The 19,024-nt window shown below is 46.5% G+C and overlaps 1 protein-coding gene across 2 annotated transcripts in view; it reads right to left on the reverse strand.

Annotated features, from left to right (window-relative positions):
• KIF2A (kinesin family member 2A) overlaps positions 1-19,024 on the reverse strand; it is a 266,717-nt gene that overhangs the window by 139,290 nt on the left and 108,403 nt on the right. For both annotated transcript variants that reach the window (XM_029576454.1, XM_029576445.1), the window contains exons 7-9: positions 11,579-11,674; positions 4,020-4,074; positions 3,335-3,497 (exon numbers count right to left, since the gene is read on the reverse strand). In XM_029576454.1, coding sequence (XP_029432314.1) covers positions 3,335-3,497; positions 4,020-4,074; positions 11,579-11,674 — 314 coding nt within the window. The remainder of the gene's footprint in view (positions 1-3,334; positions 3,498-4,019; positions 4,075-11,578; positions 11,675-19,024) is intronic.

The raw sequence follows: 19,024 nt of genomic DNA on the forward strand, positions 1-19,024 counted from the left end.
TTTTCTGGGATGCCTTTCATGGGGCCCCTGAAGTGATACACAATAGAATCTTCAGTAACCTGGATCCAAGTAATGTCCCAAATCAGTTGTTTCACTTGCTCCCAAAAGCTAACAATTCCCAGCCAAGACCACAATATATGACCCATCATTTCTATTTGCCCAAATTCCCTCCAACAATTATCAGACACATTCTTAAAAATACATTTCAGTCTCCTAGGATGATACCATCTAAAGCAGTGGTTGTCAACCTTTTTCCCATCGTGGCACACCTGACAAGCCACACTCATTTGTGTGACACACTGCTCATTACAATTCACGGCGGAAATAAAAAATAAAGGTCCAGTATTATTTTTATTGTTAAGAATGACACAAGGAAAAGATACGTATTCTGTCTGAACAGTAACCACCTTGCCTAAGAAAAGGCAACACTGAAAATATTACACCAGGCCTTAAGGCACCAATACATCTCCTATTAGGAAAACGGATCAAGTCAGGCTACTAAAGAGCCCTACACAAACTACACGCCAGCGGAAAACCTCACCTGAATCACATGTGCTGACCCTCACCTAACAAAGAATAAAGAGACCAAAGCACATAACTAGAAGCATGCAGACAAAAACTGAATTGGAAACCGCAACAAGCCAGAGTCTCTGTATGCAATGTAATAAAGGAAAAAAGAAACGTCACCCATCCTTATAAAACAAATCAAGAAATATAAAATCAGTAGCAGTAAAACCATACTAACAAAAAGAACAGATTTCAAAACAGCTGATGAATGGAATATCCAAACTCATATTAAAATATTTCAAAATGGCAGACAAAAAGACCCAGTAATGAAAAATAATAAGGATACAAAAAACTTTTTGCTCTGCATACCTGGGAATGTTTGATATACAGGTACCCTGAGATTGTTTGAATTAGCAGGAGGAGGGATGGTTTGCTTGCAACCTTCTCCTCTCTCTCTCTCACACACAGGCTCTCAATCGCTTACATATACACATGCTTTTTCTCTCTCACTTATATAGGCTCTTAATTACACATTTACTATCTTTTCATGCTTACACATACAGGCTTTCAATCACACATATACATGCTGTCTTTCTCTCACATACAGACTCTCATTTACATGCTTACAAACATGCTCTCTCTCTTTCTCTCATTTACATACTCATAAGCTCCCTCACCTAAACCAGCTCTCAATCACACACTGACACACATGCTCTCTCTTTCTTATACACACAGGCTCTTAATCATTCACGTTCATGCTATCTCACACACACACACACACACGATCTCAAACATATGCTTGCTCATTCACTCACTCTCCCCCCCCACCTCCCCCGAACTAGCAGCTGCAGCCGCCTCCCAACCCTAAAGGCAGCAGCAACCTCCTTCATTTTCAGCCCTCGCGGAGAAAGGAGTTCCATCACCCGCGAGGGTTGACGTTCCTCATTTTACTCCGAGCTGCACTGATCATTCTTCAGGGCTCGCCTCTTCTCTTCTTCGGACCAATGCTGCCCGCACTAGCATGGTCTCTTCTTCCCACACACACACCTGCTGCTCACCACTTCCTCTTCCTAGTCCCTATATATCAAAACTTTGAGCAGTCAGAAACCCACAGAATCAAATTCTCAGTAGACATTTAAAATAGTACAAAATATAGATGTTTTCTATGAACATGAATTAGAAAAGAAAATGTATGCCATGTGGGAGAGCTAGGTTTAATCCCCAAGCCCAGCTGGGGAGGTGGAAGAGGCAACATTCACAGACTCCAGTAGAAGAAGTCCTAGTCATCACTCAACAGTGACACCAACAGGTCAGACTTAAGTTGCACAGGAACCAAATTCTGGAGAGTCATGGTCTTTGGTCCCTGACCATGAATTCTTACTATAAAGTTGGGTTAGACAGGAAGGTGTTAAAATCAAGAGAAAAATAGTGGGTAATTGAAAATGAAGGGTAATTGAAAATGAAGCCAACATGTACCTAGATATAATAAAACAACTTCTAAACTAAATGGAACTAGTTATCAATATAGAGAAAACTTATTTACACCTTGAACGAAAAAAAATAGCGATCATTCAGAACCCAATTACACTCAATAACACCCAACTAATACAACTAGCTGAGAAAGTACGAAACCTGGGAGTGATCATAGATTCAGAACTAAACATGAAACATGTATCTCAAAAAGTAAGACAGGGATACACCAAACTCATGACTCTTAGAAGACTAAAACCACTACTAATGCCTACCAACTTCCGCTCAGTATTACAAGCCTTAATTTTTTCCAGTACTGACTACTGTAATGCCCTCCTACTGGGCCTACCATACTCCACAATAAGACCACTACAGATACTACAAAACACAGCTGCAAGAATTTTAACTGGTAAAAATAAAAGAGAACACATCACCGAAACTTTAATAGAACTACATTGGTTACCCATTGAACAAAGAATACAATACAAAACTTTATGCACCATACATAAAGTAATACACGACGAAAAAGCAGAGTGGCTGAACACAGCCCTCCGCGTACATGCCCCCCCACAGAAACCTGAGATCAGCGAACAAAGCACTGCTAACTATTCCCTCAGTTAAGACGGCCAGACTAACTCAAGTAAGGGATAGGGCCCTATCCCTAGCAGGACCCCCAATTTGGAACAATATGCCTTTAGAAATCAGATTGCAAAGAAACATCAAAACCTTCAGAAAAAGTTTAAAAACGTGGCTATTTAAGCAAGCACACAACAAAGAGAATTGAGAGGAGAACCCAGGGAAATGTTGGTTGCGGTCAGTCAAACCCCCCCACACACACCTTTTTTCTTAATGCGTGTGTTTCTCACTTTTGAATATTCTAAATTATTTTATTTTGAAACAACAAAGAACCAGAGTTAAGTAGTACTTTTGTCTTATAGCTGAGACAGAGAAAACTGGACATGACTTATATTACCCACCAAATAATATTTATTATGATACTATGTTACAGTAATTTGATGGCACTTGTTTGTTAGAATTCTAGACATTTTAAACATATAGTTATGTGCCTTATTGTGAACCATTGCGATGGCACCCGCTTAACGACGGTATAGAAAAGTTTTTAAAATAAATAAAATAAATGAAGGATCACAATGCCATAATCCCAGTAGAGGTCTGCTCCAATTAAGCAAAAATCCCATGAGCTGGAGGAAGCTGCAAGGCCATTAAAAATAAAAATATCAAACAACAAAAGTTCACATTTAACCGTCTAGTGCTTTTCTGTAAATTAGGCAGGCTATATTTAGAAAAGCAAAATCATGATACCGGATTTCTGGTCTTAAAGAAATAAATTACCTACCTATACACCATTTCATTGGGGGCTGTGTCATCAAAGGCATAATCAAATCGAAAAGTCTGATTTTCCAGGTACCTTGTTAAATCTACCTTTTGTTTTGGCTCATGTACCATCACTACATCTTTACTAGGGATTGTAATTACATCAAGGTCTTTCATTACATTTTCTGAAAAGGAAATATGAGACAATAGATGTATAATTACCTTTTACACACTAAATCAAGTTCCTGCCATGTTTTGGAAGCTCTGAAGGATTTATAATTGCTGAGCACAGCTACACCATTTTCAAGTTATTATCATTTAGGCTCAAATAAATCAGATAATGTATACAATGACTGACTGCAAAAGTAAAGCCCAAGTTGGTGCAGATGTAAAACATTTGAGGTGGCATCTATCAGGGGCCAGCAGAAGCCCTCACTGTGCATATGCAGGTCAGATGTCACACCCAAACATGTGGTGTCCAGCAGCCTGGGTAAATACCTATTTTCCTGGGTAAACTGCTCTGAAATCTTTCCTCCCTATACATAAATATTACTGCCACATATTACGAATTGATGATGCTAATTTAAAATCAAAGAGACCTTAGTCATCCCAAATGCTAGCAACTTCAAGCATTTTTAATTTTAAAGGTTATTAACTCCCCCAATTACTTTTCTGGTTTGATTTTAGCCACATTAAAAAGTTCTTACCCTTTTTATTGAGTGGACGTTTTCTTACACAAACACATATTCTATGCTCATCAATCTGTATGAAAACAAAAGCACTTTAGTTATCTAAATACTATTTTTTTTTTTTTTTTTAAACAGCCAGGTAATGTAGTAATCCCATTGGGGGTTGGTGAATTAAGCATTTTTCTCCAGACACACAGGATCTAGCCATGTTAAAATATATGAATGGAGCCTAAAGGAGCCATCTGAAAATTGCCCTCCTCAGTGCAGGTAATAGTATATGCATTGTTTCACAGCATGCATGCTTCTGCCCACCCTGCAAGGGGTAAAATTGTATGTGTGGGGATTTCATTTTAAATCCTTGTGTATGTGTTATAGTGTACTGTTTATTTTAAGAAGTACCCACAAGTGCCCGCTGGCACCAAATTTCCCACTGGAGGAAAGTTTCCCTTTGAAAAGTAACTTGCAAGTCCCTGGTTACTGAAGCAGCCTGCATGATTTCAAAATTGCCCCAAAACGGAAAAAACCCTTTAGTACATTTAGCCTCACAATAGTTACACTCAACACTCAACCCCCAAGTAATGTCTTTTGATATAAACTCTTGTTTGTTACCGAATACTAATGGCACCACCCATGTAATTTAAGAGCTATATTTTCCTTTGATATAGGTGCCCTATTGTAAACAGTTATGATGGTGAATAACTTAATGACGGTATATAAAAACTCTTAAATAAATAAACCTATTACATGCTGTGGAATGACTTTTCTAAATTGTTGAAAACAAAATAAAATTAATTTATAAAATATTCATTTATAACATTTATTTAACACTTTTTTTTTTTTATATTTAAACGGTTTTTATTTGGAACCAGAAAGAGAACAATACAAGGTATGAAGCATAATACATGGTAAGCAAAGTGAAAAACAAAATATGGGTCAAACCTCAAGTGTCGTCAGAACAGAAAAAGCATCAACTGGCTCCATGTTATACCCCAACCATACACCCACCCACCCTCCCATACCCCCCACCCCCCTGACCAATGCAATAGCGGGCAAGCTATAGGGGAGGTAAAACACTATTATAACCCCATAGCAAGGAACATAGGAATGAAAGCAAAGGAAATGTAAGCAAAGGAGATGTGCGGGAGAATGGCACATAGCAAAGGGTATAAAAAGAAACTATAGTAGTAAAAGGAGTTCACCAGAGAACACATCGACAGTACCTCGCCACAAAAAGCCGTCTTGTGGCTATAGAAGAGCCCGTAAAAACCCAGACATCCTGATACAAGGAAACTAAATGTCCAGAGCCCCCGTACGAGAGACCCTCCTCCAACAATACAGGCACACAGGACTCAGACCCCTGAGTCTCCCATCAGCTCCAACCAGCGAATGTAAGGATCCCATATTTTCCTGAAGTGATGAATACGGTCTTGATGAAGAGCCGTGAGTCTGTACAACTGGTAATAGGAGTATAGACGATGCTGAATGGTAGCTAAAGCTGGAGCATCCACCCGCTTCCAGTGAAGCGCAATCTCGGATCTTGTGGCAATAAACACTTGTAGTACTAGCCGTTGAGTAGAAAGAGAGACGTCCGGAAGCGGGGCGCCCAGAAGGGCATGCCAAGGGTCAACATGAAGGTGCACATGAAGGAGTTGGGCCACCCAGTTAAGTACCGCTCCCCAGCACTGTCGGATCCTGGGACATGTCCACCATATATGGAAGTACGTGCCTTTATCCGGGCATCCTCGCCAGCAAGTGTCAGGGATGTCAGGGGCAAATTTGTGAAGCGCAACAGGAGTGAGATGCCACCTATAAAGCATTTTGTAGCAGTTTTCCTGTAGCCCTGTGGAGATTGAGCATTTGTGGGCTGAGGTGTAGATCCGTTCCCAATCCTTTTCTTCCAAGGTCTGGTTAAAGTCCGATTCCCACAAAGTCCGGTGGCGCACATGATCCAATTTTCTACCATTGAGAAGGGCGTAAATTTTGGAAATCACTCCCCGAATAGAGGATGCATTTTTGCACAAAGTTTCAAAAAGAGTACCTCTAGTCCGGATAGAGCCCTCCCGCACCCCCTTGCGCAAGAAATGAGACACCTTGGCATATAAAAGAAAATCAATAGGGTCCAAAGCATGATTTTGCCGTAAATAGTCTTGTGTAACCACAGCATCCTGCTTGTAAACATGCCCCAAAGTACGAACACCTGCCTGGAGCCATTGTTGGCGAGCCTTGGAGCAATCCCTAAGAGGTAGGATAAGATTAGAAAATACATGGGTCATCATGGAAAATTGCTCCCTGCCTACCAACAGGGGCCGCCATAGCCGCCAGATGCGCAATGTAGTGCGCAGGGCAAAGGGTTCGTAAACAATCCCCCCCCACGAGGAACGGGGCTGCCAAGGGATAGCGGCAATAGGGAAGGGCCCCAATAAAGCTTGTTCCAATTTAACCCACTGTGGCACATCCTTAGTGCCATGCAGCGCCACTAGTGCCCTCAATTGCGCCGCACCGTAGTACCACATCAGGTTCGGAAACTGTAGGCCACCTCTGAGTTTAGGCTGAAATAGCATAACTCTAGCAATCCTAGGGGGACGTCGTCGCCAGATAAAATAGCCCAACATCCGTTGCCAATTTTTGAGTAGTTTGGAGGGTAAAAAAAGAGGTATAGTGGTGAAAAAGTACAAAAAACGGGGGAGGACATTCATTTTGACGATTGCCAACCTACCCAACCATGAATGACTAAGCTCCACCCATTTATTCAAGTCTGCCTGGATGGTGTCCGTAAGGGGCTTATAGTTCAGGTCATACAGTGAGTTAGTGCGCACCCCCAACCGTACCCCCAAATACTTAAGTGAGGTAGAGGCCCACTTAAATGGGAATTCCGCCTGCAAAACAGTGGCTTCAGGAGCAGGGAGGGTGAGGTTAAGTATTTCGGACTTGTCAAAATTTATTTTCATGCCGGACAGGGCCGTAAAATGTCCCAGCTCATCCATCACTCCCCGAAGGGACCGGCCGGGATCAGTAAGGGTAAGAAGGATGTCGTCCGCAAAAAGAGAAATTTTAAACTGCGCAGTTCCCTTCACCACCCCTTGCACAGCATCTGAATGTCTAATACTATGCGCCAGGGGTTCCAGAAATAAGGCAAATAAGAGTGGGGACAAAGGGCATCCCTGCCTAGTTCCCCTCTGGATCGGGAACGGGGGACCGTACCCACCATTAACCTTAACCCTAGCACGGGGTCGATCATACATTTGGCGGACCCAGGAAAGAAAGGAGTCTCCAAATCCAATTTTATGAAGCACCTGAAAGAGGAACTCCCACCGCACCAGGTCGAACGCCTTTTCGGCATCCAACGCCAAAAGTATCGCCGGTAAGCCTTCATGATGCACTAGATCGATAATGTCCACGATTCGACGGACATTGTCTGCTGCTAAGCGGCCGGGTATGAAGCCCACTTGATCATTATGAATTAGCTCTGGAAGTACCCCATTCAAGCGGGCGGCTAAAACCCTAGCCAATATCTTCAAATCTAAATTGATCAAAGATATAGGCCTATAAGAACTGCATTGTGTGGGGTCACGGCCCGGCTTGGCTAACACTGTTATCCCGGCCGTATTAGCGTCAAGGGTGAATTTAGAGCCTTCCAATAGCGAATTAAATGCTTGGGTAAGGGGATTGGCTAACGTGGAAGCAAATTTTTTATAATAGAACCCCGTAAAGCCATCCATCCCTGGGGCTTTGCCCAATTTTATTTTTTTAATGGCCGCCCCAACCTCGAGCGGAGTGATAGGCTTGTCCAATAACTGTTGCTGGAGAGGGGACAGGTGGGGCAAATCAAGAGTCTCCAAATAAGTCTGTATGTTTTCTATGGGAGCACCATCACCCAGGGCATATAACTGCTCGTAGAAATCAGTGAAAGCTTGACGGATTTCTTCCGAGGAGGTAACCAGGGTACCACTGTCATTGCGAACTTTGGCAACCACCGTTTGGGCTTGGGCAGCCCTTAATTGACGAGCTAAGTATTTGCCCGCCTTGTTACCCCCCTCAAAATGGTGTTGTTTCAAAACAGTTAAGTGATGGCTAATAGCAGCATCCTCTAGAGACCGTAATTGGCCACGCACGGCCAATATCTTCTGATACAACTTCTCCGAGTGGGATCTGCTATGCCGCTGAGTTAGAGAGGTAAGATCCAAAAGTAATTGGGTCCTACGGGCCTTTCTCTCCTTATTACAATAGGCTGCCCTGGAAATACAGATGCCCCGTATGACCGCCTTTGAGCATTCCCAGACTGTCAGTGGTGACATACCCTCTGTCTGATTTTCAAGAAAAAAGTCCCCTAACTGCTTATCAACAGTAGCAACAAAGGAGGGATCCTTAAGGAGGTTGTCATTAAGCCGCCACGGCCGATGACCCACTCCAGCGTCTCCCATACTATACAATAACCACACTGGTGCATGGTCAGACCATGTAATGTGGTCAATGTCGGCCTTCAGAACCCTGTTTTGCATGGTGGTGGAGGTGAAAACATAATCAATGCGTGTATATGTATGATGTGGGCATGAGTAAAACGTGTAGGATCTCGAGTGCGTATGTCTCTCCCTCCATACATCAACCAGACACCAAGCTTCCATAAGGCTCCGCCAGGCTTTTCTGGTGACCGATTGTGTCATTTTGCCAGAACTAGAGTCCTTAACAGGGTCCATAACAAAATTGAAATCACCTCCTACTATCAACTCTCCCTCTGCATGCGTCTGCAAGAGAGTGTGCAGTTGATCTATGAACGGCACCTGATTACTATTGGGAAAATAAACATTTAATAATGTATAAATACGCTTATCTTGTTTGATTTTGAGCAGTAGGTACCTGCCGTTAGGGTCGCTCACAACTGAGAGCAGCTCATGGATACAGGAGGAGGAGAGCAGAATGCCAACTCCAGCATATTTATGTGTTACTGTGCTGGCTGCCCAATGAGAAGTGGGGTACTGCTGGAATTGAAGAAGGCGCTCATGGTGCTTTCTGACGTGAGTCTCTTGAACAAAGACAATCCCTGCGGAATGCCGCTGAAGCTCCCTCTTGAGCAAGAGCCGCTTTCTGGGGGTGTTAAGGCCCTTAACATTAAGGGACAGCAATTTAGTCGCCATAGTTAATCAGAAAGAGAGGCCATACCTCCCCCCCCCCAGACAAGTGAACCTAGGGCGCTGGAATCCCTGCTAGCCATATTCCCCATAAAGAAGGTGATATAAGAGTTCCATATTACCTCTTCCCCATTTACCCCCATTTGGTCAGTCCCCAACCCCTGAAGTCCTACTGTATCCCCAGACTCGCTGCGGGATAATGCTCGCCCGGGAGCACGTGGCTGCCCAATCCGAGACCAGCACATCCGACTTCGACCTCCTCCCCTTCCCCCCCGCAGACTCCGTGAACATCATAGTGAAAGAACATAAATATAAAACCCCTTATGTATTAAGCTATACAACAGGAAAAATGCATGCAAACCAATAAACATGTAAAAAACATCAGACAGAGAATGAGTCTTGGTAACCAGGGAAATCTCCCTGAAAAACAATCAGACCATCCTTGCGAGCCCGGCGCTGACCGGCCCAACCCAGCAAAAGTAAAGGTGTCAAAGTTCCTTCTGGCCGTCAGCCCTGGCCCTGCACTTGTGTCCTGCTTTCTTCATGCTGACGGCGAAGCCGTTTCCCTCCTTTGCCGGCTCTTTGCCACCGTGGTGCCTGATCCCTGATCGGTGTAGTGGCCTTGGCCGCCGCCTGAATACTGGAGAAAGAAACCGAGAGTTGAGCCTTGGTGAAAGCCTCCCCAGCCTCAGCCACAGACGCGATCCTATGAGAGGTCCCCTGATGGTGGAACACAAGACCAAAGGGAAAAGTCCACCGGTACCGAATGTCCTTAGCCCTCAGGGCCGCAGTGACCTCTCGTAGTTCGTAGCGTTTTTTTAGCGTGGAGGGCGCCAGATCCTGGAAAATAGAGATCTGAAGGTTTTGCCAGGTTATGGATTTCATCTGGCGAGCCCTGGCATATATGCTTTCCTTCACCGGAAAACTAGTCAGGCACAGCACTATGTCTCTAGGGGACTGGTCCCTACGTGGTCCCAGGGCACGGTGTGCGCGTTCCAGGCTCACTGGCGGTGAGGCTTCTGCCCCTGTAGGAAGGGCATCGCCGCCATGTTGCAGGAGGAAACTGCACACTTGTATAGCTACCTGTGTAGCATCAGCATATTCAGGGGATTCGGGGATCCCCCTGATTCTGAGATTGTTCCTCCGGCTTCTATTCTCCAAGTCCTCAATTTTGTCCTGTAAAGCTTTTATATCAGTATTTGTTGCATCCTGGCGAGTCGACAGCGTGTTTATCGCGTCCCCATGGCTGTCGATCCTGTTCTCTGCGTCATCGACGCGATTGCCCATGGCTGCCATGTCCTCTCTGAGGTCAGCCACGGAGGCCATAATGTCCGCCTTATATTGTTTCAGATCACCGCGAAGTTCAGTGAACCAGCGCCTAGCCTCCTCACTCGTAAGAGGAAGGGCTGCGCTTGGCATCTCCGAGGTGAGCAGCGCGGGAACAGCCTCTCCGGTGTCGTCTGGTGCTATCTGCCCCGAGCTCCCGCCCTCGGCGCCATCTTGTTCTTCCTCCACGATCGTTTTGCCATAGGAAAACTGGCGAAGATCGGTGGGTTTACGTTTAGTGGCCATAGCTGGAGGCACCGCTGTGTGTGCAGAAGGTAAGGAGGCAATATTCATCCAAAATCGAGCGAAAAATAGCTGGATTTAGGGGTTGTGGAGTCCGCGGGGAGAGGAGCCGAGTCGCTGCACGTCCGCTCACATTGGTGTCAGGCCACGCCCCCTCTATTTAACACTTTTTTAAACCAGTATTCGTAGTTACATCATACCAGTTTACAGTGGAACTGAAGGTGGAAATTACATCAAACAGGTACAGGGGATGGGACTACAGAAATAAAAGGAAAAGTAGCCGAAACTGGCAAGCAAGGGCAACATCATATGTAAAGCTAACAAGTAAAAAATGGAGCATAAAACTTTATACATAGGTTCAGCATAGGTGCTGAAGCAACAAAGGGTTGGAGGCATGGGATCTAGTCTGGGTACGCCTGTTTGAAGAGCCAAGTTTTTAATTTATTTTTTAATTTGATGGTACAAGGCTCAAGTAGGAGGTTAGTGGGTAGTGAGTTCCATCGGGTGGGACCGGCAATGGAGAGGGCGCGATCCCTCGTGGAGGTGAAGTGTGCCTCCTTGAGGGATGGCACGTGACGTGTTCCTTTATTGGTTGCTCTGGTGGGGCGGAACGGCTCATCAAGCCAGTTGGAGTTGTGTCTGTAGATGGATTTGTGAATAATAGTAAGGGTTTTATAGAGGATGCGTGAAGGGATCGGGAGCCAATGTAGGTCTAAGGATGGGGGTGATGTGATCATATTTACGAGCATTTGTGATGGTCCTCCCTATCGCATTCTGGAGCATTTGAAGCGGTTTTATGGTGGAATAGGGCAGACCTGCTATATTGGACCCGCTATATTATTGCATTTACACATAATTACTACAAGCTCTGATGCAACTCACTGGATCAGCATTGGTCAGTGGTCGATAATCCAAACTACCCCGGAAATCTCTGATCATAAACATGATTTCATAATTTGGGTTTGTAGCATCAACATCCTACAGAATAAGATATGGAAATGAAAAGAGAAAATTTTAACTGCATGGTACTGCATATTCTAAACAAACTAAACACTACAGCTTTAAAAGGTACAGTGCCATTGGCTCTAAAAAATGTCCAGTATGCTGCTGTCTTGCTCTGAGCTGCTGCTGCTAATTGTAATATACTCCATGGAAGATAAACATGCTGCAGCAAACTAAGAGCATCTACAATGCCAACAGCTTAAAGTTGACATTACTACATTCAGTATTTCATAATATATTTTCCCAAAATAAAATCAAACACATATCTATGAATCACTGAATCTGAAGTACATTTTTACATCTGCTGTTATATATACATTTTACCACATAGAAGCCAATTTTCAAAGTCTTTAGGCACCACTTAGGGCCTAATTCACTAAGGTTTTTCTCCCATTATGGGACCAATGCAACATCAAACGCAGAAAAATATGCATCCAAACTGGGCGCACATTTTTTCAATGCGCGTACATCCCCCTCTCCTGGGTGCTCAATGCAATAGGCAAATGAGCTGCTGTGCTAAAAAGGGCATGCTAGGGATAAATTGTGCGTCCCTAGCATGTCCATGGCCTCCGGCACCCAGGAGATGTGGCTGTATGCGGGTTAGTGTAGGGAGGTATCTCGTGTTTACCACGGAATCATCAAATAAGAATCATAATAGCCAAGAAACTGAGAGGCCCCAACACTGTCACAGCAACAGAATTTTTACCCAGGTGAACTTTAAAACTGTACTGTCTCAGTGGAAAATGAAAAAAACTTTTGTCCTGTTACACTGAAGGATACCTTATCAGATCTACCTGTTTGCATGTTCCTGTGACAATGGGAGCAAAGCAGACAGAAAGACTGACTTAAGCTCCTAAGCAAATGTCAGGGATGAGCCAAGGCAAACAAAGGTCAGAAAGACCCTCACCCTTAGAAGCGGTCAGTCAGAGACGGAGAAAAATGCTGACACTGGCAGAAAGCTTGGTATACAGACATGGCATTTCTCCCTCAAAAAACTGGGGAGGGGGAAGAAGACCTGCAAGGTGGTAAAGCATATGTTGCTTACCTGTAACAGGTGTTCTCACAGGACAGCAGGATGTTAGTCCTCACATATGGGTGACATCACAAGATGGAGCCCAATCACGGAACACTTCTGTCAAAGTTTCCAGAACTTTGACTGGCCCCTACTGAGCATGCCCAGCATGGCACTAACCCTGCAGCCAGCAGGGGTCCCCCTTCAGTCTTGTTAAAAAGCTACAGGTAGTGCCGAAAATAAAATAAGAAAACGTTTCGAACTCTACACCGCGGGGCGGCGGGCAGGTTTCGTGAGGACTAACATCCTGCTGTCCTGTGAGAACACCTGTTACAGGTAAGCAACATTTGCTTTCTCACAGGACAAGCAGGATGGTAGTCCTCACATATGGGTGAGTACCGAGCTGAGGATGTCAGAGAATGCACCAAATGTACTCAGGCATGCAAGGCACTAGGCCTGGGATGAAATTTGGCCACGGGCATCCTGAACCCCACAGGGCAGGCGGAAGGGTGTTGGTACGTCACGTTGTAAATAGGTTGCGCAAGACAGACTGGCCGAAGATGGAATCTTGTCTTCCAGCTTTGTCTAAGCAATAATGGGCTGTAAAGGTATGGAGAGAACTCCAGGTGGCAGCCCTGCAAATGTCAGGAAGCGGCACAGAGTGTAGGTGTGCTACTGAAGTCGCCATGGCCCTCACAGAGTGTGCTTTAACACGGTCTTGAAGTGGAATGCCCACTTGCTGATAGCAAAAGGATATGCAGTCCGCCAACCAGGAGAGAGTCTGCTTACCCACAGGCTGCCCCAATTTGGTAGGATGGAAAGAGACAAACAATTGAGTGCTTTTCCTGTGGGCAGCTGTACGGTCTAGGTAGAACGCTAGAGCCCGTTTGCAGTAAAGGGTATGCAGAGCCTGCTCTCCTGGATTGGAATGGGGCCTGGGAAAAAAGGTAGGTAGTATAATGGATTGAGTGAGATGAAACTCCGAAACTACCTTAGGTAAGAATTTAGGGTGAGTGCGGAGTACTGTCCAGTCCTGCAGACGTTTAGTGTAAGGCGGATAGGTAACTAGAACCTGTAATTCACTAACTCTGTGAGCGGAAGTGATTGCCAAAAGAAAAATCACTTTCCACGTGAGATATTGAAGGTCACAGGATTGAAGAGGCTCGAATGGTGGTTTCATGAGCCGACCCAAAACTAGGTTAAGGTCCCAAAAAGGGGCCGGAGGACGCAGAGGAGGCTTGACGTGAAGCAAGCCTTTCAAAAAACGTGTTACAAGGGGTTGTACTGATATGGGAACAACCCTGACACCTTTATGGAAGGCGGCTACCGCACTGACATGCATCCTGATGAAGGAAGTTTTTAGACCTGACTGACAAGTGCCAGAGATAGTCCAGAAACTTCATGATTGGACAGGTAAAGGGGTCAAGGTATTAAGAGCACCATGACGTGAACCTGGTCCATTTGTAAGACTACAATTTTGTCGTGGAAGGCTTCCGTGAAGCAATCAGGACACAGGAAACTGGTTCAGAAAGGTTAAGTGGCTGAAGGATTAACCTTTCAACATCCATGCCGTCAGGGACAAGGCTTGAAGATTGGGGTGGCGTAGGCATCTGTCGTTTTGAGTGATTAGAAGCGGGTCCTTTCCCAAGGGAATGTGCCTGCAAATGGAGAGATCCTGAAGTATTGGAAACCACACTTGGCGCGGCCAGTGGGGTGCTATCAGGATCATGGTTCCCTTGTCCTGACGTAACTTCACGAGAGTCTTCGAGAGAAGTGGAAGTGGAGGGAAGACCGGTTGCCCATGACAGGGAGAACGCGTCTCTTGGCTGATAGTGTTGGCTGCGAGTGAGAGAGCAGAAGTTGTCTACTTTGCGATTTTGAGGTGACGCAAAGAGATCTATTTAAGGATAACCCCGTTGTTGGAAGATCGAGTTCGCTACTGAGGAGTTGAGAGACCACTCGTGCGGTTGAAAAGTGTGACTCAGCTTGTCTGCCAACACATTGTGCACTCCCAGCAAGTAGGTGGCCCTGAGGTACATCGAGTGGGAGAGGGCCTCCCCCCTTATCTGCGCAGCTTCCCAACATAGAAGGTAGGAGCCCGTCCCTCCCTGTTTGTTGATGTACCACATGGCCACCTGGTTGTCCGTCTGGATCAGGATGACTTGATTGGAGAGGCAATCCTGAAATACCCTGAGAGCATATCTGATTGCTCGCAGCTCCAGGAAATTTATTCGGTGTTTTGCTTCCTCTGGAGACCAAGATCCTTGTGTCTGCAGGTCATCCTCGTGGGCTCCCCAGCGAGGTGGGAAGCATCGGTGGTGAGAGTTATTTGAGAGTCTGGAGCCTGGAAGGGCAAGCCCTGGCGGAGATTGACCTGATTTCTCCACCAGGTGAGAGACTGACGGAGTGAGTCTGTTACGTGGACAATGATCGACAGGGGCTGAATGGATTGAGTCCATTGAGACCTCAGAGTCCAGTGCATGAGTCTCATGGCCAAGTGGGCCATTAGGGTGACCTGAACTGAGGACGCCATGTGTCCCAGGAGGATGAGAAAGTGGTGTGCAGTCGTGGAGTGCTGAGACTGCAGCTGGTGTGCAAGAGACACAATAGTGAGAGCTCGCTGTCGAGGCAGAAAAGCCTTTGCCTGCAAGGTGTCCAAGTCTGCCCAATGAACGATAAGGTTTGATATGGGACTAAGTAGGATTTGTCGTAGTTGACGAGAAATCTGAGTGAAATTAGAGTGTGTAAAGTAAGATGTAGGGACGACAGAGCAGCTTGCTGAGCCCTGATTAACCAATCGTCTAGATAGGGGTAGACGTGAACACATTGAGTCCTGAGGAAGGCTGCAACTACGACAAGGCATTTTGTGAAGACTCGTGGTGCAGACGCGAGGCCGAATGGAAGCACTCGGTACTGATAGTGCTTGGGGCCTACTAGAAACTTCAGGTATTTGCGATGAGATGGAATTATCGCGATATGAGTGTATGCGTCCTGGAGGTCTAGAGAACAGAGCCAGTCTCCTCTTTGTAGAAGAGGAAGAAGAGAACCTAAGGTTACCATTTTGAACTTCTCTCGCTGGAGGTACTTGTTGAGGGCACGTAGATCCAGAACTGGATGAACGCCTCCCGATTTTTGGGGGATTAGAAAGGACCGGGAATAGAACCCTAGGCCTTGCTGGGAATAGGGCACTGGTTCTATTGCCTTGGACTGGAGGAGGAGGGAGACCTCCTGTTCCAGAAGGATGGAGTGATCGGATGATCTCCACGTCGGTAGAGGTGGGGAGTCTGGTGGAATGGAGAGAAAGTTCAGACAATAACCTTGAGCAATTATCGCTAGGACCCACTGGTCTGAGGTGACTGAGTGCCACCTGTTGTTGAAATGGCACAATCGACCTCCCACTGGTATGTGGGCCAATGGAAACTGGCTGCTGCTCTCTATGCAGGAGTCAAAAACCGGAAGCAGGGCCCGGCTGAGGAGCTGCTTGCGGTTTATGTTTTCGTGTCTGATGAGACTGGGCTTTTTGAAACGGTCTGTAGAACAGGTTCTAGTTGGTGGCGGGTAGGACTTCTTCAGGCGGAAGAATGACTTCTTAGAGTCCTTTCTGAAGGGCTGTTTTGAAGAGTACTCAAAAGGCATCAGAGAGAGCTGTTTTAGGGTCTCATGATGCTCCTTGAGTTCCGCCACCGTTTGTTGAATCTGCTCGCCAAACAGATTATCTCCTAAACAGGGCAGGTCGGATAATCTGTCTTGTACTTCCGGGCGAAGGTCGGAAGACTTGAGCCAGGCCCATCGTCTTGCCGAGATAGCAGCTGCAGATACCCTGGTAGAAGTGTCAGATATCATAAGATGATCTGATCTCATGCTTGCCTGCCTCAAAACCCTTGTTTACTAGGGTTTGAAGCTGATCTTGAAATTGCTGAGGCAGGGAGTCTGTCAAGTCTTGTATCTGCTTAAATAAGACCCTATTATATTGGGTCATATAGAGTTGATAAGAGGCAATTCTGGAGATGAGCATTGATCCCTGGAAGACACAGCGACCAATGGCATCTAGAAATTTCTGTTCCTTGCCTGGGGGAAAGGAAGTGAGATTTTGATCTCCTTGCTCTTTTCTGGGCAGATTCGAAAACCACAGATTGGTGATCCAATTGAGGTTTGCGAAAGCCTGGAGCTAAACGAACGAGATAGGTGGTGTCAGCTTTCCTGTGGCCTGCAGCCACAAAGCCAGGATGTTCCCAGTTCTTTTTGAGGAGATCCAGAAGAACCTGGTGGAAAGGGATGGAGGTTATTTCCTTGGGAGCATCCAGGAATTGTAATAGCTCCATCATTTGATGCCTGTCATCTTGTTCAGTCTGCAATTGGAAAGGAACCAATTCAGACATCTCATTCACAAAATTTATAAAGGAAAGGTCCTCTGGAGGAGAATGCTTTCTGCTTTCAGTAGGTGAAGGTGGTGAAGGCAAATCATCGGTGTCTGGTGAAGAATGGTCAGTCCAGGTGTCGTAGGGATCAGCACCTGCTCCTCTAGGGACTAGAGGAGGATGGGGCGGTGGGATCACTGAAGGTCCTGGTCGAGGCTCCGAAGGACTCAAAGGAATAACTGGAGGCACCGATGGCACCTGTGCAGGCATCGATGGATGGCTCTGTGGTGCCGATGGACATATCGGCATCGACGGCTGAGGCATTGGCAGAACGGGGTTTCTCCTCCTCATGACAAAGCAAGCAGGGAGGGCACCGGAGCCATTGGTGACCCGGGGTTCATCGGTGGAAAAGCGGCCATAAGCGCTTCCATCCTCGAGAGCAGTGGTGCCAACGCTGCTGGAATCGGGTCAGTGGTCGGTTCCACAATCGGTACCGGTGTCTGTGCTGGATGAACCTGGGGTCGATGCATCGCCTTGTCGATGGCCTCCTGAACCATCCGGTCCAGTTTTACTCGGAGACCTGGAGCAAGCAGCCCCGGCTCCGGAACAGAAGAAGGAGGCAGAGGCATAGCCGGTGGGACCACCGTTAAAGATGGAGTCGTGGCTCCCGATACCCTGTCGGGTGAGGGTTGCCTCGGTGACCCGCTCACCGAAAAGGTTGGTGCCTTTTCTGGACGGGGTTTCTTCGACGGCGGCAAGGTCGATGATTTTGCTCCCTCGATAGTCCGACACTTTCGATGCCGGTGGCGATGTTTATCTCTACGATCCCCTTGGTCCTAAGGGGAAGTAGAGGGTGTCAAAGGCCGAGAAGTCGATACCGGCCGGTCACCGGCCGGAGGTCGATCCTGACGCGAAGTTAACGGTGCCGGTTCTGACGACATCGATGCAATAGACGGCGTAAGGGTTTGAGCACGGAAGAGAAGTTCCATCTTCTCCATTCTAGCCTTGCGACCTTTTGGTGTCATAAGGGCACATTTGGTGCCCTTAGGACATTGTGCTCATATCCGAGACACATTACACAGACTTTGTGAGGGTGTGTGATGGACATGGTGCGATTACAGTCTGGGCACCGGTGGAACCCAGACGCCATGGCCATGAAAAAATTGAGCCGCGGTACAGTCGACAACCAGTAGGCCGCGAGGACCAAACTCGATGGTAATCGACGGAAAATGGGTAAAAAACTTACCGGAGTTCCACGGCTTGAAAAAGTTGAAGGAGGGACCCCTGTGGGGTAAATGAAATTTTAGTAATTCCGTGAGGAAAATTCCTGTCAGGAATCTCTACAGAGCTCCTTAACCGTGTGGCTACTGCTGCGCGGAAAAAAGAAAACTGACGGGGGACCCTGTTGGCTGCAGGCTTAGTGCCATGCTGGGCATGCCCAGTAGGGGCCAGTCAAAGTTCTGGAAACTTTGACAGAAGTGTTCCATGATTGGGCTCCATCCTGTGATGGCACCCATATGTGAGGACTACCATCCTGCTTGTCCTGTGAGAAAAGACCCTCCACGAGGTTATGCATGAGATTATGCATATTCATTCATCAGCTTGGAAGTATAAGAGAGGGAGGCAAAGAAGGAAGGAGGCACAAACCCCAAATGCAAACTTTGGGAGAAAACCCAGAGTGGATCCTGAAGCATGTGCGCTTTCCCTGAAAGCGAAAGGGGGGCCAAAAACAGACCAGCACTCCCTGCTATCGAGAAAGGAGAAGAATAGGTGTGGCCCGGAGACTGAGAGACAAGGTACCTGCTCAGGTGCGGAGAGTGGGGCAAAATCTGAGACGTGGAGGGGCAAGGAGCCCGCCCAGACAGCCCAGCAAGCACCAGAGCTAGAAGCATGTCTCTCCAGGACCGCCTGCCTGCTCTGCCAGTACCAAGCCCAGGAAACAAGTCCTTCCCTGCA

Source organism: Rhinatrema bivittatum, chromosome 1 (assembly GCF_901001135.1).
Source record: "Rhinatrema bivittatum chromosome 1, aRhiBiv1.1, whole genome shotgun sequence".
In the NCBI taxonomy this organism is placed as follows: Eukaryota; Metazoa; Chordata; class Amphibia; order Gymnophiona; family Rhinatrematidae; genus Rhinatrema; species Rhinatrema bivittatum.